Source organism: Balaenoptera musculus, chromosome 16, assembly GCF_009873245.2.
Source record: "Balaenoptera musculus isolate JJ_BM4_2016_0621 chromosome 16, mBalMus1.pri.v3, whole genome shotgun sequence".
NCBI classification, from domain to species: Eukaryota; Metazoa; Chordata; class Mammalia; order Artiodactyla; family Balaenopteridae; genus Balaenoptera; species Balaenoptera musculus.
Window position 1 is genome coordinate 64199494 of NC_045800.1, and position 23294 is coordinate 64222787.

Sequence of the window (23294 nt, forward strand, 5' to 3'; positions counted from 1 at the left end):
TCTTAGGATACCAGCCTCACGAGGGTTCTTGGTCTGTCCTGTCTGGGCTGTGGCCCAGGTCTGTTCCATTTTGTTGCCCAGGCCTAAGTGAGACTGTGCCTTTGTCCCAAAGGATGGCCCCCCAGGGAGGCTTCACCCAGTCCTCCATTCCCGTGGACCACAGCCAACCAGGCTCCCCTTCTGGAAGTGGGACCTGTTGCCTGAGAAACACAAGCCATTCCATGCTGTCTGACCTGGGGCCTAGCATGGTGGGAGCCTCAGCTCCATAGTGATAGGCCTTGTTCTATTTATAACATTCTTAAGTTTCCACCCATAGGGACACAGTTCTCCAAACTGAGGAAAATGTTACAATAAAAGAGTATGTTGTAAGAAAGACACTGGATCTTTTATTTTTTTCCTTTCATTTTCTTTTTCTTTAAAAAAAAACAAAACAAAAAAAAGCCTGAAGCAAAATCTTTCTAGGAGTAGTTACAGATATTATAGGGGTAAGGGTAGGGGCACTAAAACAGAAAGAAAAGCACCAGTAAGATGCCTTTCTAATTTTCTTCTCTCCATCACTGAATACAGACAGCCAACAAAGCCCAAGTCACTTCTTTGCCCTCTTCCCTTGCAAAAAGGAGAAACAGAAGATTTTAAGAATTTTGAAAGGATTTTGTGTACGTGAGTGTGTAAAAGTCAATGCTATAAATCTAAAACGAAGTCTGTTTGTTTAAAAAAGTTCTAAAACAACAGGAAGAAAACACATGGAAAGAAACCCCTGGTGGAGACCTGGTTAATTACAGACTGAGGCTCTTTTTAACGAGAATATAAAATGCAGAGGGCTCTTCCCGTGGGCAGGACCTGCTCCTGCAGCCTCTGCTACCCGCTTCCCATTCAGCTGCCCTCCACTCCCCTGCCGTCACCCTTCCTCTCTCCTTTTAAAAGATAAAACCCCGCTCCTGTGACTTTGATCCTCCTGATTGCGGATGGTGAGCGCGGTGGCCACCAGTGGGCGCGGGGCGGCTACTTGGCATCAAGCTTGGCCATCTCCTGCACATAGATGCCGATGCTCTCGCTGTCGAAGAGCAGGAAGTAGACGTTCTTCAGCGAGGATGCGCTCGAGTCGTCGAAGTGGGCCGAGATGGCTTTGAGGGTCACCTGGGCTGCCGTCTGTTTGGGGAAGCAGTTTCTGTGCCAAAGGAAGAGAAGAGCTGACGTCACTTTGGTCCTGGGACCCATGGAGTAACTCTGCCCTCAGCCCGGGGTAGGGGCAATGTGGTTCCTTCTCATCTTGGCACCAGGTCCTTGTTCCTATCACTCGGAGTCTCACCGTGTGCAGGCTGGTCCACGCACGATCCCCTTTCACCCCAGAAGAGGGACAGCCCAGGAGGGGGACAGACAGGGGACATTGTCCCCACTTCACATATGCCACATTGGCTCAGAGAGGCACAATGGTTTTAGGGCTGGCTGGTGAGCGGTGGCCTGTGTTTGAATCTATGTGGCCTGACTCAAGTCCAGCTGAGCTTTAAAAGCTACCAACTCAGCTAACACAACATTGTTAATCAACTATACTCCAATATAAAATAAAAATCAAAAACAAACAAACAAAAAAAACCTACCAACTCAGCATTTAAAAAAGCCAACATAGGGAATTCCCTGGCGGTCCAGTGGTTAGGACTCCATGCTTTCACTGCCGAGGGCGCGGGTTCAATCCCTGGTCAGGGAACTAAGATCCCATAAACCTCGCAGCACGGCAAAAAAAAAAAAAAAAAAAGCCAATATAGGTTTTATTAGTTCCCTCAAAACTGGTTTACATGCTAAACAGATTGTTTATTAAAGGGCAATAATGTATGCTCAAAAGTACGTCTTCATTAATTCCTGTTTCATGCATTTCATGTTCCTCTCGCTAACCTGTGTGGACGTGCCAATGTAATTTGAGCAGTGACGATTCTGGGCAGGGCCCCAAGCCCCAGGATGCCATGGTGGAGCTGTGCGCCAGGGACGCAGCCATTGTGACACCGCTGGTCATTTGGGGTCAGCCACCAAGCCCCTTGGGCGGGTCCAGGATTGGCCCGCCTAATAAGAATTCTTCTCACTCAGCTGCCACGTCCCAGCCCAGAACATCTCGGCACGTGGGCCCAGCTATGCAAAGAATTCAACCCGCAGTGCCTCCGGGCCAGGCTGTGGAGACCCAGCGCTGCCTGCTCAGGTTGAGATAGGATTACGGCAGGAAGCTAGGCCTTATTCCTTCCTTCTTCGCCTTCCTGTGACTCAGCTGTAACAGAATGTCTTCAGAGTGTAAATCATATCTGCGCTACAGAGGGGCTTCTCAGGAGAAAGGATGTTCAAAATTAAAGCAATAACTCACATTGGCTGTGAGCGTGAGGGGAGAGGCCCTGCTACACGTGAGGACAGACAGCCTCATTATTTACCTGAAATACTGCTCCCATGCCCAGTCGGGGTCTGTGGCAATTAGACCAATCATTTCTCCAACCCCTAAAAGCAAGCCCTTGCTGAGAGCCCTTCACTTCTCCAGCCTCAGCCTCGAGGCTCTCCCAGCCCCAGAGCAGCACCGGAATCCCCTGGGGATTCTGTGATTGGCATCCTAACCCCGTGGGCTCTCTGCTGCTGGCCTGTGGACCACACTTTGAGGAGCAAGTGCCTTTGAGCCTGGTGTTTCAGATCCAGTGCTCTAGACTGGGATAGCTGGTGGGAACGTGGGCTTTCAACACGGCAGGCTCCCAAAAGAGAACTCTGCCTCCCGCTCCTCCCAGAACTGGCTTTCTCCCTGCATTGTGAAGGATGGAAACTGCGTCTCTTGCTCTATCGCCTGGTCAACGTGCTTGGCTGTGCTGGCAGCCCTTGGTCACGTCCTCTGGGATGTCCAGACTGGATGTGACCACGTGGGGGAGCAGCTGGTCCCCAGCGAGAAGGCTGGGCAAGCGGACCCAGCACCCTTGCCGCCCCCCTGGAGGAGAGCATCTTACCTGCCGCTGGGGAAGGGTGGGAACGCCACCGACTTCAGCTTCTTGTCCTCTGCTGCCGACAGGCAGTTTTTGATGGTCTCTTCAAGCTGTTCTTCACATTTGTCAGAGCCCCACTGAGGGATGTGACAGTGGATGACGAATTTGGCTGCAAGTCCGCTGGACTGGCTGACGGCGGCTGGGACACGAGAGAGAAATGCCGCAGGTTATTTCCTACGTCTTCACCTTAAGCCGGGGGTTAGGCTCAATCGCCTGTGTCCCTCTTAGGAGAGTAGGAGCCGTATCAGATTTGCTTTTGACAGTTTGCACAAGTTTTGGGTAAACACACTGAAAGCTGATGTGACAGCATGTCACAGACTCTCACATGGTCTGCCTTCTGGCCACAGGTTAGGTGACTCCTAATCAAAGGTACACAGTGGAATTGTCTCTGATCCCTGGAAATTGTGAATGTTTCCTTACATGGCAAAAGGGACTTTGCTGGTGTGATTAAGTGAAGGATTGTGAGATGAGAAGTTTACCCTGGACTATCCAGTTGAGCCCTAAGTGTAATCACACAGGTCCTAATAGGAGGGAGGCAGGGAAGTCAAAGGTAGGAGGAGGTGCTGTGATGAAGGAACAGGGGTTGGAGTGATGCGTCCAGGAGCCAAGGAATGCAGGAGCCTAGGAGCCGGAACAGGCAAGGGACGGCTGCTCTGAGAAGGAACCAGCCCTGCCAGCACCTTGATTTTGGCTTCTTAAGACTCATTGTGGGGAATTCCCTAGCGGTCCAGTGGTTAGGACTGCACGGAGGGCGTGGGTTCAATCCCTGCTCGGGGAACTAAGGTCCTGCAAGCTGCGCAGCGCGGCCAAAACAAACAGACAAAAAAACTGCCTAAAAAAATAAAGGTTATAAGAAAAAAAAAAGACTCATTGTGGACTTCTGAGTCCAGAACGCTAAGACAATACACTTGTGTTGTTTGATGCTACCAAGTTTGTGCTCATTTGTTAGGGCAGCGATTGGAAACTAATGCAACGGCTTTTTAAAAATGGACAAGCCCTCCCCTCTTGCCCCGTCTGAGATCCTGACTTGGTAGGTCTGATGCAGGCCTTGCGCTTGGTGATTTGAGGACCCTCCATAAATTTAGAACCGATCTTCTGGGTTGTATACATCCTCAGACAGGGATTGTCCTTTTGATCATCTCTACATCCCTGAGGAGCCTACAGGGAGCAGGTGTTCACAACGGGTTGTGAAATTGGATTATGCCTGCCTTGTCTCAACTTCAGTTCATACTCCCTACTTTTATTTTTTACCCCCCCAAACCTATTTCCCGTCAGTGACAGAGCTGATAATGAGGAGCACCAGGGAACTCCCTGTGGCCGTTGATCCCTGGAGAAGGGGTTGGGCCTGACCCACTGGCCACTCTCTGACCCCACATGCTGCTTGCCCCTAAGCTGCCCACCTTGTGGAGCTGGGGCTCTGTGCCACTCAAAGAGCCGGGCGTAGCCAAGGTCCCCAACCCTCCCGCAGTGGCCAGGCTCTGGGAGCCTGGGGGAGTTTGGGCAGGCTGTGGCCGCTACGGGCTGTGTTTGTAACAAATATGTGTGTGTCTGTTTTAGGGCAGTGTGTGGGGTTGGTTTGAAAGACTTATTTGAAATACATGATGCCCACCCGGTATATGAGCTGTGTTTCCTAGCGACGTCCACAGTGCTGGAGAGGCTATGACTGCACATGCCAGGGCTGGTGGAGACAAATGTAAGGGGCATCCCCCACCTGTCAGCTACAGCTGTGAACGCCTCGCCTTCCCAGTGCCCAGCTGGTGCCAACCATCTGATTAGGGAATGAGTGAGTGAAGGAATCAGTCAATATAAATACTGAGGAGGCAGTGGGCATGACTGGTTGACTCTACGACCTTGTACGTCTGTACACCAGGAATGGAGTGTCCCTGTCGGCCTTGTAGTCCAAGGGGACCCAGTACCCTGGGGATGGGCCCTGCCTGCATGGGGCAAATTCGCTGAGGCCCTTACTGCTCTCATGTGCTGGAGAGATTCCAGCTCTTTACACACCAGGTAATGATCATGTTACCAGCTGAATGGTATTCTTTTTTTTTTTTTTTTATTTGGCTGTGCCGGGTCTTAGTTGCGGCACGTGGGATCTAATTCCCTGACCAGGGATCGAACCCGGACCCCATGCATTGGGAGTGTGGAGTCCTACCCACTGGACCACCAGGGAAGCCCTTGAATGGTATTCTTTTTAATGTTAAAGTCATTTTATTTTTTTAAATAAATTTATTTAGTTTATTTTTGGCTGCATTGGGTCTTCGTTGCTGCACGTGGGCTTTCTCTAGTTGCGGTGAGCGGGGGCTAGTCTTCCTTGCCGTGCACAGGCTTCTCACTGCAGTGGCTTCTCTTGTTGCGGAGCACGGGCTCTAGGCACACGGGCTGCAGTAGTTGTGGCACATGGGCTCTACAGTGCAGGCTCAGTAGTTGTGGCACATGGACTTAGTTGCTCCGTGGCATGTGGGATCTTCCTGGATCAGGGCTTGAACACCTGTCCCCTGCATTGGCAGGCGGATTCTTAACCACTGCACCACCAGGGAAGCCCTAAAGTCATTTTAAATAAGAGGAATATACCACTAACGGCAATGTTAAGTCAAACATGTAATCAGGAAAAAAATGGCACGCCTTCTCGTCCCTCTGACGCCCGCTATTTACACTAGATTTTGAAGGTAGTCCATGATAGCACGTCAGCCTAAAACAAAGTATTTCCATGGCAACTGGAAATGGAAGCCTTGGCTTGTAGTTGTAACAATTTATAGTGTTCTTTAGAGGTGCCAAGGTCAAGGTCAAGTGATCTCGGGGCTTGGGACACTGATATTTGGTAGAAGCATCTGCTAATACTCCTTATGTGATGTGATGCCACCTGGTGAGGACCATGCTCTGAGGGATGGCAGTGCAGCTGCAAAGGGCCTCCAGAACCTTTCCTCAGGCGAGCCCACCTTCTCAGGGTCACCACAGCGAAGGGGACTGCAGGGTGGCCCCTTGTCCGGCTGGGAAGCTGCTGCTGCTAATCCTTGGTCTCCGTGACACTGTGCTTTTCCTCCTGTCTCAGGTTCCTGCAACAGCCCCTCTTCCCCCTGCCCGCCCAGGCCCGGTGCTCTTCTCTCTGCTGCCCGAGGTGCTTGGCCCTGGCTTTTAAACAGCCATCTGCAAACCATTTTCATCCTTAGTTTTCACCAACTGCTTACCAGTGACATTGCTGGTGCCCCAGGTCCAACATGTGCCCAACAAAATCATCATTCACTCCCGAAGCCTGATTCCCCTTTCTCCATCTCTGTCGCCAGCACCACCTGTCGGTTTCCTCTGACTTGTCTCATTCCAGGCCCATCTGTTTCATTTCTACTGCCACCTCCCACCCCTGTCCCATCCACCTTCCTGGCTGGAATCAGGATGCATTTTACAATGGCTGTGGGCTTGGATTGAGATGAGTTCTTCCAGAGGGAAGTTGCATTTAATTCTATGTCACCTGGGGACCCTACCATACCCAGGTCATGTCCCACTAACTTTCCTGATTGAGGTTTTTGGGCTGCACTGGATTCAGCTGCAAATCCACAGGAGTAGCAGCTTGTGGTTCAAGTTCCCTAGTGAGGTTTTTTCCCCCCCTCGGTCCACCCAATGCCAAGGTCAAAACAGGTACTTGGGGCTTCCCTGGTGGCATAGTGGTTAAGAATCCACCTGCCAATGCAGGGGACATGGGTTCGAGCCCTGGTCCAGGAAGATCCCACATGCCGCGGAGCAACTAAGCCCGTGCGCCACAGCTACTGAGCCTGCACTCTAGAGCCCGTGAGCCACAACTACTGAAGCCCATGCACCTAGAGCCCGTGCTCCACAACAAGAGAAGCCACCGCAATGAGAAGCCTACGCACGGCAAGGAAGAGTAGCCCCTGCTCGCCGCAACTAGAGAAAGCCCGCGCCCAGCAATGAAGACCTAACACAGCCAAAAATAAATAAATAAATAAATCAATTAATTAAAAAAAAAAAAGGTACTTGCTGCCCTTTCTGCATGGTAGTTCATGTCTTGCTAGCTCTTAAACTGAATGTGTCCTGGCTTTGTGTGGGGTCTCCTACTGGACACTCCACCTTGGAAATTTATTGTTTCTTACCATAAGGGCATATCTTACAACTGATGGTGTTTTGAAACTAAATGCAATATGGTGTTAGACCCTGATGAACTGTCTCCCCTTTTCCAGATTCACCCTCACCAATCCCTTCTTCCCAGGGAGCTACCACTGTTTGGCCCCAGGGCCATGGATACTTAGACCTGACAGATATGCCCCGATTTCTTAGCTCATGCTTGTTTCCTGCAGCCCTCTCCTTCCTTCTGGATTCACTTCTGTTTCTCCCAGTGAGGCCTCTGTGGTCCTTTCAGCAAGAGCCTGAGGGCTTCTGACTCTCAATTTTTGCATGTCTGTAATTCTGCATCTTTCACCCTCCCTGTTGAATAATAACAAAGTAATACATGGACTTCTTAGTTGACAGTTTTTCCCCTTAGTGCTTTGAAGATACTTCTTTTCTGTCTCCAAGCATCCTTTGTTGCTGATGAGAAGTCGGCTGTCAGGAGAACCATTTTTACAACCGCTCTGCCTTTCGTTGGGTTGCTTTTCAGGTTTCTCTTGATTTTTCAACTTTAGAGATGTCACCACGATGGGCCAGGTTTTGTTTGGCTTTTTTTGGTTTTGTTTTTGGTTTAGCCACACCGCATGGCTTTCAGGATCTTGCTTAGGGATTGAGCTCAAGCCCTCGGCAGTGAAAGCACGGAGTCCTAACCACTGGACTGCCAGGGAATTCCTGATGGGCCAGGTTTTGGATTTATTTTGATTTAATATACTCAATGTTTTCAACCTGAGGACTCGTGGGTTTCATTCTGGAAAATTCTCAGCCATGATCTTTTTTTTTTTAAATTGAGGGATAGTTGATTTACAACATATTAGTTTCTGGTGCGTAACATAGTTCTTCAAAATTTTTATAGATTATACTTCATTTAAAGTTATTATAAAATATTAGCTATATTGGCTGTATTCCCTGTGTTGTACAATATATCCTTGTAGCTTATTTATTTCACACATAGTAGTTTGTATCTCTTCATCTTTTTACGTACTGCCTCTCTACCTCCTATTTTCTGCCTCTGGAACTGTTTAGAAGTGTGTTGGAGGCTCTCACTCTATGTAGAGAAGCTATTTTTCTCTCCTTCCCACCCCATCAGGCAGTTTGCAAGACCCCCGCAGTTAGGATCCTATCTTACAAGGATGATTCAGGGCTCTGTCTCATGGTCACGTAGGGGAGGCGGTAGATCCAGACACTGAGCCAGTGAGCCACGTGGCCCTGGGCCTGGGAGAGGGGCTCTCTGCTCCCTTCTGCTACTCTAGAAAACAGATTTCACACGAGCCATAGCCCTGGGTGGCGGGCAGAGCCTTGGCTTCCTGTAAGAGCTTGGGAGTTGCATCCAGCCCTTGCTTTGAGCAGCGAGCCTGGCTCTGGTCCCCTCCAAGCGTGAGGTGACTCCGGTCCCATCAGCAGGTAGGAGTTGACCTCCTGATGGCTCTGCGTGTTACCAGACCTGGAGCCCAGCCCGCGGCTTCCACGTCCCCCTGCTGCTGCCGCCTGCAGCTCTTCTCTGTCCACAAGGATGTTTATTTATTTATTTATTTTGCCATGCCGTGCAGCATGTGGGATTTTAGTTCCCTAACCAGGGACCGAACCCGTGCCCCCTGCATTGGGAGTGCGGAATCTTAACCACTGGACCGCCAGGGAAGTCCTGGATATTTATTTTATATTTCAGTGTGGCTCTGTCTTAAAATTTTAAAAAGGAAATTCTATCTATCATCGTATGGGGAGTGGTATGTGCAGACTGTAAAGTGCGGACTCATGTTTTTTCTTGACCGGAAGCCCCATTACTTTTCTAGCAATCAAATCTGATCATCACAGTCCCCAGCTTCTACTCTCATCTGTATAGGGTCAAATCCAGACCCTTAGCACAGCCCAAGGGCAAGGCTCATCTCTGGCCGCTATTCCTCTCTTTCTCCCTGCTGCTCCTGACTGAGCCTTCTCACACACAGGTCTTATATCCTCCCTGGCGCCTCCCCAACTCCCCCAGGCAGAGAGCATGGCTTCTTCTCTGTGCCCCACTTGGGTGTCTGTCTCTCCTCCTCGACTGTCCAGTGCTTGAGGGCAGGAGTGGGTTTTATTTGTCTTTGGAGCCCCAGCACCAGGGCAGCACTTGGCACTGACTAGATGGTCCCTGGAGGTGGGCGGGGGACACGGATCTGAAGTTGGGCCCACCTGTCAAAAAGTTACCCAATATTCTTGAAAATCAGTGTTCAAACAAAAACCTGTGCACAAATGTTCAGGGCAGCTCTATTCACAATAGCCAAAGGTGGAAACAACCCAAGTGATGAATGGATAAACAAATGGAATAGTATTTAGTCGTAGAAAGGAATGAAGTGCTGATACACGGTACAACATGGATGAACCTCGAAAACATTTTAAGTGAAAGAAGCCAGACACAGAAGATCACATATTGTACGATTCCACTTATATGAAATATCCAGAAGAGGCAAATCCATCAAAAGAGAAGGCAGACTGGTGGTTGCCAGGGGTTGGGGGAGGGACGACGTGACTACTTGATGGGTGTGGGGTTTCCACAGAAGGTGATAAAAAGTTCTGGGACTAGATAGTGGTGATGGAGGAACAGCACTAAGTGTACTTAATGCTACCATATTGTACAATGTTTAAAGGTTACAATGGTAAATTTTGTCATGTGTATTTTCCACACACACACAAAGTTACCCAATCGCTCTAGACCATTTTGGGGTGAGCTGGGATGCAAATTGGCTTGAACTATCCAGACACTTTATAGTCCCCAAAGTGTACGAAATGATCTATGCAGGCCTGCTCAAATTATCTGAGAGATGCTAAAATAGCTTCCTGATTGGTTATGGCCTCTTTTGCTCTGCAAACTGAATGTGCGTGAAGCATGTCATGCTGGAGGGGAAGGTGGTGAGGCTGTGCAGGGAACATGGCCTGATTCCACACTTACCTTCAGCTACTTCCAAAGGGCCCTGGGACTTGCGAAGCTCCTTTACTGTTTCCAAGAACTCTTTCCCCCCAGCCTTTTCCAAGGCCTTACCTGTGAAGGAAACAATGGAAATCCATTGTGGTTGCTCTTTTCAGTCATTAATTACACTGACAGAGTTTTACTAGGTCTCAAAAAAATTGCTTAGAAAGTAGGAATCAAACTTTGCAATTGAAATCCTGTTTGCCAGTGGTCACTGGTGACAGGGGTCCCTGGGCTTCTGTCCAATGGGACTTAGATTTTAGCAAACTCCTTTTTTTTTAAAGAATTATTTAATATTTTATTTTATTTAATATTGCTTCCAATGTATCGTAGGAGTTACTTCCCCAAAATGTTAATCACAGCTGGATTGAAAGAGTATTTGGGAAATGTGGCAATGTTGTTTCTGTAAGTATATCACATTGTAAGTCTACTGGAGATCCGAAGGGGTTTGCTTTTGAGGAATGTGAAACAAAGCACAAGCAGCAAAAGCTATTAAGGCAGGTCCAGGACCTTTTGTCAGAACAGGGGAGAGGAAAAGAAGTAGCTCTGAAGATGAAGAATGCCTCACTCCCAAATCAGAAATTTTAAAAATGACTCAAGGAGGGGGAGTCAAGATGGTGGTTAGGGAAGACGTGGAGTTAGCGTCTCCCCACAACTAGGGCACCTGCTGGCCACTGGCGGGGGACTCTGACGCCCAAGGAGACGGGAGGAACCCCAAAGTGAACCGGTAGAACGCAGGGGGACTGAGGGGAAGGAGAAGTGGAGGCCAGACAGGATCGGCGCCCCTGAGGCTGGGGAGATCAGGAGAGGCAGGCGGGAGGGACTCTCTGGGAAGAGCGGGAGAGGAGCAGAGGGTGATCGCCTGGCCCACTCAGGCCAGGAGCCTGCTGAGCTCCCAAGCCGGCTCCCCCCCCTCCACAAAGCTCCATCCAGGCTGCGTGGGTCCTAGGAGCATAGGAGGGAGGCCGGGGAGATCAGGAGAGGCAGGCGGGAGGGGCCCTCCCAGACCTCAAGAGCAGGAGAGGAGAAGAGGGCTTTGCCCCACCCACTCGAGCCCAGGAATCCTGCTGGGCTCCCAGGTGAGGTCCTCCGCCCTCTGAGACCAGGGGTGGGGGGCACGCCTGGGCCCCTTCCATTCCTTGAGCCTAAGCCCCACCCTCCACAGACCCCAGGGTCTTTTCCAGCCCTGTGGGTCCTAAGCATAGGCCCTGCCCACCACTCACATCTTGCTTAGGCCCCGCCCTCCACAGCCAAGGCCTTTACCCACCCACCCTCTGTTTTTTTTCTTCCTTTTCCCTCCTCCTCTTTTTCAGTATTGTGGTACTGATGTACCTTCTGGTTGTTGATTCATCTACATTTTAATTTTTATATTCTTTCTAACATACCTGTTAGTTTCCTAGTCTAATTTTATTTCTTACTTTGTTATTGCTCTTTTTTTTTTTTGCCACCCCATGCGGCTTGCAGAATCTTTGTTCACGAGCTGGTTCTGAGTCCGAACCACTGGACTAAGAGAGAACCTCAGACCCCAGGGAATATTCATCAGAGTGAGGTCTCATGGAGTTCCTCATATCAGCACCAAGACTCAGCTCTACCCAATAGCCTACAAACTCCAGTGTTGAAAGCCTCAGGCCAAACAACCAGTAAGACAGGAACACAATCCCACTCAAACAAACAAACAAAAATGAGACGGCAAAAAAATATGTCACAGATGAAGGAGCAAGGTAAAAACCTACAAGAACAAATAAATGAAGAGGAAGTAGGCAATCTACCTGAAAGAGAATTCAGAGTAATGATAGTAAAGATGATCCAGAATCTCAGAAATAGAATGGAGGCACGGATTGAGAAAACACAAGAAATGTTAACAAAGATCTAGAAGAACTAAAGAACAAACAAACAGAGATGAACAACACAATAACTGAAATGAAAAATACACTAGAAGGAATCAATAACAGAATAACTGAGGCAGAAGAACGAATAAGTGAGCTGGAAGACAAAATGGTGGAAATAACTGCTGAGGAGCAGAATAAAGAAAAAAGAATGAAAAGAATTGAAGACAATCTCAGAGACCTCTGGGACAATACTAAACGTACCAACATTTGAATTATAGGGGTCCCAGAAGAAGAAGAGAAAAAGAAAGGGTCTAAGAAAATATTTGAAGAGATTATAGTCGAAAACTTCCCTAACATGGGAAAGGAAATAGTCACCCAAGTCCAGGAAGCACAGAGAGTCCCATATAGGATAAACCCTAGGAAAAACACACCAAGACACATATTAATCAAACTAACAAAAATTAATTTAAAGAAAAAATATTAAAAGCAGCAAGGGAAAAACAAAAAATAACTTACAAAGGAATCTTGATAAGGTTATCAGATGATTTTTCAGCAGAAACTCTGCAGGCCTGAAGGGAGTGGCAGGATATACTTAAAGTGTTGAAAGAGAAAAACGTACAACCAAGATTACCCAGCAAGGATCTCATTCAGATTCAATGGAGAAGTCAAAAACTTTTCAGACAAGCAAAAGCTAAAAGAATTTAGCACCACCAAACCAGCTTTACAACAAATGCTAAAGAAACTTCTCTAGGCACGAAACACAGAGAGGAAAAAGACCCACAAAAACAAACCCAAATCAGTTAAGAAAATGGTAATAGGAACATACATATCAATAATAACCTTGAATGTAAATGGATTAAATGCCCAACCGAAAGACACAGACTGGCTGAATGGATAGAAAAACAAGACCCATATATATGCTGTCTACAGGAGACCCACTTCAGACCTAGGGACACATACAGACTGAAAATGAAGGGATGGACAAAGATATTCCATGCAAATGGAAATCAAAAGAAAGCTGGAGTAGCAATACTAGTATCAGATAAAATAGACTTTAAAATAAAGACTCTCACAAGAGATAAGGAGGGACACTACATAATGATCAAAGGATCAATCCAAGAAGAAGATATAACAATTATAAATGTTTATGCACCCAACATAGGAGCACCTCAATACATAAGGCAAATGCTAACAACCATGAAAGAACAAATCAACAGTAACACAATAATAGTAGGAGACTTTAACACCCTACTTACAATGTACAGAGCATCCAAACAGAAAATAAATAAGGAAACACAAGCTCTAAATGACACAACAGACCAGATAGATTTAATTGATATTTATAGAACATTCCACCCAAAAGTGGCAGAATACACTGTCTTCTCAAGTGCACACGGAACATTCTCCAGGATAGATCACATCTTGGGTCACAAATCAAGCCTCGGAAAATTTAAGAAAATTGAAATCGTATCAAGCATCTTTTCTGACCACAATGCTATGAGACTGGAAATCAATTACAGGAAAAAAAACTGTAAAAAATACAAACACATGGAGGCTAAACAGTGCACTACTAAATAACCAAGAGATCACTGAAGAAATCAAAGAAAAAATTAAAAAATACATAGGGGCTTCCCTGGTGGCGCAGTGGTTGAGAATCTGCCTGCCAATGCGGGGGACACGGGTTCGAGCCCTGGTCTGGGAAGATCCCACATGCCGCGGAGCAACTGGGCCCGTGAGCCACAATTACTGAGCCTGCGCGTCTGGAGCCTGTGCTCCACAACGAGAGAGGCCGCGATAGTGAGAGGCCCGCGCACCGCGATGAAGAGTGGCCCTCGCTTGCCACAGCTGGAGAAAGCCCTGGCACAGAAACGAAGACCCAACACAGCCATAAATAAAATAAATAAATAAAATTAAAAAAAAAAAAAAATACATAGAAACGAATGACAATGAAAGCGTGACAACCCAAAACCTATGGGATGCAGCAAAAGCAGTTCTAAGAGGGAAGTTTATAGCCATTCAATCTCACCTCAAGAAACAAGAAAAATCTTAAATAAACAGTCTAACCCTACACCTAAAGCAACTAGAGACAGAAGAACAAAGAAAACCCAAAGTCAGTAGAAGGAAAGAAATCATAAAGGTCAGAGCAGATATAAATGAGATAGAAACGAAGAAAACAATAGCAAAGATCAATAAAACTAAAAGCTGGTTCTTTGAGAAGATAAAAAAAATTGATAAACCATTAGCCAGACTCATTAAGAAAAAAAGGGAGAGGACGCAAATCAATAAAATTAGAAATGAAAAAGGAGAAATCACAACTGACACTGCAGCAATACAAAGGATTATAAGAGACTACTACAAACAACTAGATGCCAATAAAATAGACAACCATGAAGAAATGGACAAATTCTTGGAAAGGTACAATTTTCCAAGACTGAACCAGGAAGAATCAGAAAATATAACAGACCTATCACAAGTAACGAAATTGAAACCGTAATTAAAAATCTTCCAACAAACAAAAGTCCAGGACCAGATGGCTTCACAAGCGAATTCTTTCAAACATTTAGAGAAGAGCTGACACTGATCCTTCTCACACTCTACCAAAAAACTGCAGAGGGAGAAACACTCCCAAATTCATTCTACAAAGCCACCATCACCCTGATACCAAAACCAGAAAAAGATATCACAAAAAAAGAAAATTATAGAGCAATATCACTGATGAACATAGATGCAAAAACCCTGAACAAAATGCTAGCAAACAGAATCCAACAGCACATTAAAAGGATCATACACCATGATCAAATGGGATTTATCCCAGGGATGCAAGGATTCTTCAATATATGCAAATCAATCAATGTGATACACCACAATAACAGATTAAGGAACAAAGACCATATGATCATCTCAATAGATGCAGAAAAAGCTTTTGACAAAATTCAACACTGATTTATGATAAAAACTTTCCAGAAAATGGGCATAGAGGGAACCTAACTCAACATATAAATGTATATGACAAACCCAACAGCAAGCATCATACTCAAGGGTGAAAAACTGAAAGCTTTTCCACTAAGATCAGGAACAAGACAAGGATGTCCACTCTCGCCACTCTTATTCAGCATAGTCTGGAAGTCCTAGCCACAGCAATCAGAGAAGAAAAAGAAATAAAAGGAATACAAATTGGAAAAGAAGAAGTAAAACTGTCACTGTTTGCCGATGACATGACACTATACATAGAAAATCCTAAAGATGACACCAGAAAACTACTAGAACTAATCAAGGAATTTGGTAAGGTTGCAGGATACAAAATTAATGCACAGAAATCTCTGGCATTCCTATACACCACCAACGAAAAATCAGAAAGAGAAATTAAGGAAACACTCACATTTACCATTGCAACAAAAAGAATAAAATACCTAGGAATAAACCTGCATAAGGAGGCGAAAGACTTGTACTCAGAAAACTGTAAAACACTGATGAAAGAAATCAAAGATGACTTAAACAGATGGAGAAATATACCATGTTCTTGGCTTGGAAGAATCAATATTGTGAAAATGACTATACTACCCAAAGCAATCTACAGATTCAATGCAATCCCTATCGAACTACCAATGCATTCTTCACAGAATCAGAACAAAAAATTTTACAGTTCTTATGGAAATACAAAAGACCCCTAATAGCCAAAGCAATCTTGAGAAAGAAAAATGGAGTCAGAGGAATCAGGCTCCCCAATTTCAAACTATACCACAAAGCTACAGTAATCAAGATAATATGGTACTGGCACAAAAACAGAAATAGAGATCAATGGTACAGGATAGAATGCCCAGAGATAAACTCATGCACATATGGGCACCTAATTTACGACAAAGGAGGCAAGGACATACAATGGAGAAAAGACAGGCTCTTCAGTAAGTGGTGTTGGGAAAACTGGACAGCTACATGTAAAAGAATGAAATTAGAACACTACCTAACATCATACACAAAAATAAACCCCAAATGGATTAAAGATTTAAATGTAAGACCAGACACTATAAAACTCTTAGAGAAAAACATAGGAAAAACACTCTTTGACATAAACCACAGCAAGATCTTTTTTGACCCACCCCCTAGAGTAATGGAGATAAAAACAAAAATAAACAAATGGGACTTAGTTAAACTTAAAAGCTTTTGCACAGCAAAGGAAACCATAAACAAGACAAAAAGACAACCCTCAGAATGGGAGAAAATATTTGCAAATGAAACAACAGACAAAGGATTAATCTCCAAAATATATAAACAGCTCATGGAGCTCAATATCAAAAAAACAAATAATCCAGTTAAAAAATGGGTGGAAGACCTAAATAGACATTTCACCAAGGAGGACATACAAATGGCCAAGAGGCACATGAAAAGATGCTCAACATCACTAATTATTAGAGAAATGCTAATCAAAACCACAATGAGGTATCACCTCACGCCAGTCAGAATGGCCACTATCAAAAAATCTAGAAACAATAAACGCTGGAAGGGGTGTGGTGAAAAGGGAACCCTCCTGCACTGTTGGTGGGAATGTAAATTGATACAACCACTACGGAAAACAGTATGGGGGTTCCTTAAAAAACTAAAAATAGAACTACCATATGACCCAGCAATCTCACTACTGGGAATATACCCTGAGAAAACCATAATTGAAAAAGAGACATGTACCACAGGTTCATTGCAGCACTATTTACAATAGCAAGGACAAGGAACCAACCTAAATGTCCATTGACAGAAGAATGGATAAAGAAGATGTGGCACATATATACAATGGAATATTACTGAGCCACAAAAAGAAACGAAATTGAGTTATTTGTAGTGAGGTGGATGGACCTAGAGTTTGTCATACAGAGTGAAGTAAGTCAGAAAGAGAAAAACAAATACCGTATGGTAATGCATATATATGGAATCTAAAAAAAAAAAAAAAAATGGTACTGATGAACCTAGTTGCAGGGCAGGAATAAAGAGGTAGACATAGAGAATGGACTTGAGGACTTGGGGTGGGAGGGGGAAGCTGGGGAGAAGTGAGAGTAGCATCGACATATATACACTACCAAACGTAAAATAGTTGGCTGGTGGGAAGCAGCAACATAGCACAGGGAGATTGGCTCTGTGCTTTGCGATGACCTAGAGGGGTGGGATAGGGAGGATGGGAGGGAGGCTTAAGAGGGAGGGGATATGGGGACATGTGTATGCATATGGCTGATTCGCTTTGTTGTGCAACAGAAACTAACACAGTATTGCGAAGCAATTATACTCCAATAAAGATCTATTTAGAAACAAATGACCCAAAAAGACAACAATAAAAAAGAAGCTTCAGAAGTTTGCAAAGAGGGAATTCCCTGGCAGTCCAGTAGTTAGGATTTGGCACTTTCACTGCCAGGGCCCGGGTTCAATCCCAGGTCGGGGAACTAAGATCCTACAAGCTGCACAGCACGGCCAAAAAAAAAAAAAAAAGTTTGCAAAGAAAGCAAAGGTATTTATAACTTTAAGGTTAGGGTTAGATAAATAAGATTTTCATTTTCCTTAACTTATGTCTTTATTTCTTAACTTGATATTTAATTTAGAATTAGAATTCTCTACTGAAGAGGGAAATGATACTGGAGATATAAAAGATGGATCTCTCTTGAAAGCAAAAAGGAAGCATAAGAAGAAACATAAGGAGAGGCATAAAACGGGAGAAGGGGTTATACCATTGTGAGTACTATCAGAGTCCGTCAGCAGTGCTAGTTATATTGTTGGCAATTGACATATTCCATGGAAACTCATTAAGGACCCTTTTAGGGTCCTTTTAGGGGGTGATTTGGCCATAAAGCAGTCTCATGACATGAACCCTAAAGTGATCTTTTTAAAAAATTGAGGTTCTGGGGCTTCCCTGGTGGCGCAGTGGTTGAGAATCTGCCTGCTAATGCAGGGGACACGGGTTCGAGCCCTGGTCTGGGAAGATCCCACATGCCACGGAGCAGCTGGGCCCGTGAGCCACAACTACTGAGCCTGCGCGTCTGGAGCCTGTGCCCCGCAACGGGAGGGGCCGCGATAGTGAAAGGCCCGCGCACCGCGATGAAGAGCGGTCCCCGCACCGCGATGAAGAGTGGCCCCCGCTTGCCGCAACCAGAGAAAGCCCTCGCACGAACCGAAGACCCAACACAGCCAAAAATAAATAATAAATAAATAAATAAAGTAGCTATAAAAAAAAAAAAAAAAATTGAGGTTCCGGTGTTCTGATCTCTGGGTTCGGTACCCGTGTAGTATCGATTAAATTCGGTGTCTCGATTTGATGGCAGCACTCCACACTGGGGGGATCTCACAGACCCTGCAGCCTGCCTCTTGTCACCAGCTCCTAAGCCGGGTCCCAGAGCCACCCTTGGGGATGCAGCCACAACCTTGTTGCTTGTGGGTGGGGGGCAGGCCCCAGGTGACAGATGGCTTAGCAGGAACCTCTGAGTGGAGAGCCCTGGGGTCCTGTTCCCATCTCACCACCACCTACGTGTTGTAAGTCCCTGGGGCCAAAGGACAGACACAGGCCCGGGGCAGCCTGGAATGTTGTTCCCCCGACTTGGGCCTTGGTTTCCAATGGAAAAGGCAGAGCTTTGCAAGGCTAATCTCTAAGGACATTTCTGCTGAGAAATCCCTCGAGTTTTTGATGGTAGGACAATTCTCTACGCCATATTTCAGGGTTGTGCTTCTAGAGAGGCCAAGTGGAACCCCCAGGAGATGGCAGGACTCCACCTCCAGCGCAGCAGGAGCCCCACCTATGTGCACCAGGGGATCCTCATGCCCCTGAGATGACATGTGGGTGTTTTGTCCAGACCAGGATGACTGCTGCTCTTGGGTGGGAGATGAAGTATTTCCCCTCATGCATTTTCATCTTCAAATGAATTTGGTGAACTGGATGTCTGGGGCAAGTCTCAGCTCTCTCTCTTTGTAGTTATTATTATTAGTTGTTATAATTATTCAGATGATGATGATTATTATTGTTATTATTATTATTCAGTTCAGAGGCTTCCCTAGAGGCTGGGTGAGGGAGCTTCCCCACTCCACACTCAGACACTCAAGTATATTTGGAGGGGCACTGTACGATGTGCAGATCACTTGGGAAAAATATTGATTCCAGCAGTCACTCTCCACTGAGGCGGAGGTGGAGGGGTTTCTCCATTAATGTGCTTGGGTTTCAGTGACACAATTTGGTTATGGTGATCGCAGGCTATGGCAAGTGCCTCTAAGTCTCCTTTCTGCCCCTCAGACCCCTGGCCAGTTTCGACCTGCTGGGTCACAGAAGTCTGGAGAAGGCCAAGTAGCTGAAGCTGGTAGCCAAGTTCACTGTGAGAAGCAGGGGAAACAGGTCTAGGCTGCTGTGCTCTGCTTTCAGAGGTCAAATGGGACCATGTAAAAATCAAGGTGAGCCCACCCTCTTCCCTGAAGACATTTAGGAATAAAGTAGCCTGTAGAGTTGATGAGGGGACTTCCCCTTTGTGGAAGCCTCCAGTGAAGAAGTGAAGAAGGAATTAGAATATCTAGGATTAGAATATCTCCCCTTTGCGACCCCTAACGAATGGACAAAACTAGAGAAGGAGCATCGTGAGAGAGTGGGGCTCCTCCTGATGGGAGGACATTCCATCACTGCCCAAGTAGTCTTGCTAAAAGTTTTTGAACCTGAATCTAATTAAGCCTCTGGATCCAACTACCAACTTATAAGAAAAGCAGAGAAGAAACATGTTTAATGACACTAGGAGGATGGAATCAACAAAATCCAGACTGTGGGAAACCCTACAGGACAAACGGCCCAGCTTCTTCAACAAATAAATTGCTAAGAAAAAAAGAGAGAGACAAAGGGGGATCCAATGGGTTATAAGCGACTTATCAACCAATTGTAACGTGTGAACTTATTGGAGCCTGAATCAAATAAACAAATTTAAAAAAATTGACATTTATGATGCAGTTGGAATTTGAACACTGGATATTTGATGATACTAATTTTTTTTAGTTGTGATAGTGGTCTTGTGATAATGGTATGTTGTAAAAAAAATAGCCCTTGTCATTCTGAAATATTCACAGATAAAATAATATGTGTGGTGGGAATGTGGGCGGGGGTAGAGCTGAAACGAACTTGGTCATGGGTAGATGATGATTGCAATGGGGTGTGTAGGGTTTCATTACACTCTTCTGCTATTTTTGTGTAGGCTTGAACTTTCCTGTAATAACTTATAATGTCTTAAAAAGAATAAATCAGGGCCTTATCTGCATGGGGAGATTGGTTTGGGCGACAGTAGTGGAGAATGGAATCATGATGGGAGGGACCCCTTCTAACAACTCTGCAACCATGAAGGAGACTATCATTTATCAAATGCCTATGAGCCCGGCACTGTGCTAAGCTCTGTCTTTGTATTATCTTATCTAATCTTCATAGCACCTCTATGAGACACGTACTATTGTTATCCTCACACGTGAGGAAACTGAGGTTCAGAGAGGTTAAGAAAACTGCCTATAGTCACACAGCTAAATCCAGGACATAGACCCACGCTGGCTCCAGAACCTCCACTGAGGCTGGGATCTGACCTCGAGTTTTTGCTTCAATACCAGTGTTTTTTCTATCCTACCATCACCCACCCCTTAAAAAACAGAAGTATCTTTATAGTTTTCCTGATATAAAAATGCACATACTATAGAAATGATAAGGAAGGTAAAACTTTAAAAGATAAACTTGTTTTGTTTGAGAGAAGCTAGAACACACTTCAAAACAGAGCTCAAGATTAAGGCCACGAGGTGGAGTCTTTCTACACAGAGGGAGTTGAGGGCAGTTGGTAGGGTCTGGGCTGGGTTTGAAGAGTAGAGGAATTTTCACCATCTCTGTTTGTGTGCCAGAGAAATCCTCTTTCTCTGTAATACTGTTTTTTGCTTGTTTGTTTGTGTTTTGTTTTTGTTTCCCCCCACCCGGTGCTATCTTATTTCCTTTTCAGTAAAGCAAGTGGCCTCTGATGCCAAGGGGGAAACACAGGTGAGCCTGGCAGCTACCATCCAGGGCTGAGCTACTAGCATTGGCCCCAAATCACCTACCTCAGAAGCAAGCCCTGTATCCCAGGGACAAAACCCTTTCTTTGTCCATTTCTGTCTTGTAAAAATTGGTGAGATGATGACTAAAATCGGTGAGATGGTGACTAAAAATCGGTGAGATGGTGACTAAATAATGGTCTTATTATTATTTCTAGTGCCTGGAAGCTTAGCCTCAAGGTTCCTCCACCTAGCCTGGTAACAGATCCCTCCACCACTCGTGGGACAGGTGGCAATCCACTGGTGAAAGAACTCAGAGTATAGCCTTACAGACCACCTAACTTTTTCCAGATGTCCATTTCCTTTTTACCAATGGTGTTCTCAGTATTTCAGCTTCAAATATATGTAGAGGTTTACCCAAAACATGTACAACAATATTTAGAGTAACACCACTCATTACAGCCCAAATTGGAAACTGCCCCAGTGCCATCAATGGTACAATGGATCAACAAACTGTGTTATATTCCTACAGTGGAATACTGTACAGTAAAGAAAATGAACTACAGCCACACTCAACAACATGGGTTGATTTCACAAAGTTAAGCAAAAGGAGACAGACACAAAAGGAGACATACTGCATGATTTCATTTATATAAAATCAGAAACAGATGACACCCCTTTATGCTGTTAGAAGACAGGATAGTGGTGGGGACTTCCCTGGTGGTCCAGTGGTTAAGACTCGGCGCTTCCACTGCAGGGGGCACGGGTTCGATCCCCGGTCGGGGAACTAAGATCCCACATGCCTCGAGGCGCAGCCAAAAATAAAAAACCCAGAAGACAGGATAGTGGTTACCCTTGGAGAGAATGGTGACCGGGACAAGGGATGAGAGGCCTTGGGGTACTGGTAAGGTTCTGTTTCATGATCAAGGTGCTGGTCCCAGTTTTGTTCGCTTGGAGAAAAATTCATCAAGCTGTGCATTAATGATCTGTTTTTGTATAATACTTCAATAAAAACTTCAAAAATATCTGCAGACTTAAAACAAAATTAGTTTTTCTCTAGTAATGTTGTTCAATTACACACGAAGGCAGAGCTTGATTGACACGGTCCGCCAAGCAGGGGCTATCCAGCTGACAATGACCAACTTCACGAGAACTTGCCAGAACAGCAGCTATTCTATGGCACCTCTCCCGAAACCTCAGAACCTTACCTATATCTTCCTTGAGGTCAATTTCAGCTGTGGTTGGGTGGACGATGCCCTCCACTCTCATGGAGCCAATATGGCTGATGTCACTCTGGGTCAAGGACAGCTGCATTGGGAAGAGAAGATGCAGAGGGCGAGATCAAGGCCTATGGAAAATCTTCACGTTTTACTCACATCTGTTCATTCTCTCAGTTGCTTGTGTCAACAGAAAGGGCTGTGCGTGGAGCGACCATCTGACGTTTCCAAGGTGTGTGGTTTTCAACAGGCTCTTTTGAGCTCAGTGGATTTGATGTTCACTCTGAGGCTAGCAGCAAATCTGCCTCCCCTTTCGGGGGCAGGAACGGGACCTCCCCTCCTTTTCTTTTCCCTATAGCTTATGCCTTCATTTCCCATCCGGGTGGCCTTGGTGTTTGATATCGTAATTCTCTGAGTAGCTCCTGCAAGAAGCTACTTGGTTCCCTGCATTCTCTCCAGAGCAGCACAGACCTGCAGGGGCAGGGATGTAAAGCCAACCACTTTGCTGGAGAGAAGTGAGGGGCTCTGGGATTCTGACCTCTACGTCTGGCCGCCTTGACTTTTGGGACCACCCTCTTGGGGCTACGCTTGTGAAATGCTGCCCCATGTGCCCATAGCTGAGCGGAATGGAAGCCATTCTCCATTGTCTCCCCATGTGAGCTAGAACTTCTTGCTCCCCTAGATAAGGGAGAGAAAGCGAATCATCTCGTAACCACAGATAGCCCCTAGAGTGGACATAAATTCCACCTCTTTGCTTCCCTGCTTTCATCAGTGATGAATTAGGAACCCGCCACGTTTATGCTCTTCTCAAAGCACGCTCTTCCCAATTGCTTCAACAGAGGTTTGTACTACTGTCAGGCTGCAAACATTCGCTACCCGATATGATTAACTGACTGTTTCCGCGGGTATCATATTGCAGCCCCAGTTGACTTGGTAGATAAATTGTCTGTTATGCTTGTGGGAATGAATTATTTGCATGTCTGGCTGGGCTGCTGTTGTGCTGCTGAAGACTTTTCAAATGTATAACCCTGTTTGTTTTCTTTCTGCAGCCTAGAAAGGCAAGCAGACTGAATTATTGGCAAATAATTCATTTCTAACACCAGGGATATTCAGGGAACATATCTTTCTATTTTCCTTCTTTGATAAATTACATCACACCATGTAAAGCAGGCCTCCCAAAGGCTGGTTGAGAAAG

At 45.7% G+C, this 23294-nt stretch overlaps 2 protein-coding genes across 7 annotated transcripts in view; one reads left to right on the forward strand and one right to left on the reverse strand.

The window, feature by feature from the left end:
* AIFM2 (apoptosis inducing factor mitochondria associated 2) overlaps positions 1–19819 on the forward strand; it is a 35521-nt gene extending 15702 nt beyond the window's left edge. For 2 of the 4 annotated variants that reach the window (XM_036827816.1, XM_036827815.1), the window contains exons 9-10: positions 17462–17591; positions 18570–19819. In XM_036827816.1, the coding sequence (XP_036683711.1) occupies positions 17462–17591; positions 18570–18678 (239 nt within the window). In that variant the 3' untranslated portion in view covers positions 18679–19819. Of the gene's footprint in view, positions 1–567; positions 827–17461; positions 17592–18569 lie in introns of those variants that run through there. The other 2 variants (XM_036827819.1, XM_036827818.1) reach the window with 2 other exon arrangements.
* Positions 367–23294, reverse strand: part of LOC118882303 (core histone macro-H2A.2) — a 55488-nt gene continuing 32560 nt past the window's right edge. The window contains exons 6-9 of one of the 3 annotated variants that reach the window (XM_036827824.1): positions 22091–22190; positions 10036–10125; positions 2967–3141; positions 367–1168 (exon numbers count right to left, since the gene is read on the reverse strand). In XM_036827824.1, coding sequence (XP_036683719.1) covers positions 1003–1168; positions 2967–3141; positions 10036–10125; positions 22091–22190 — 531 coding nt within the window. In that variant the 3' untranslated portion in view covers positions 367–1002. The remainder of the gene's footprint in view (positions 1169–2966; positions 3142–10035; positions 10126–22090; positions 22191–23294) is intronic. The other 2 variants (XM_036827822.1, XM_036827823.1) reach the window with 2 other exon arrangements.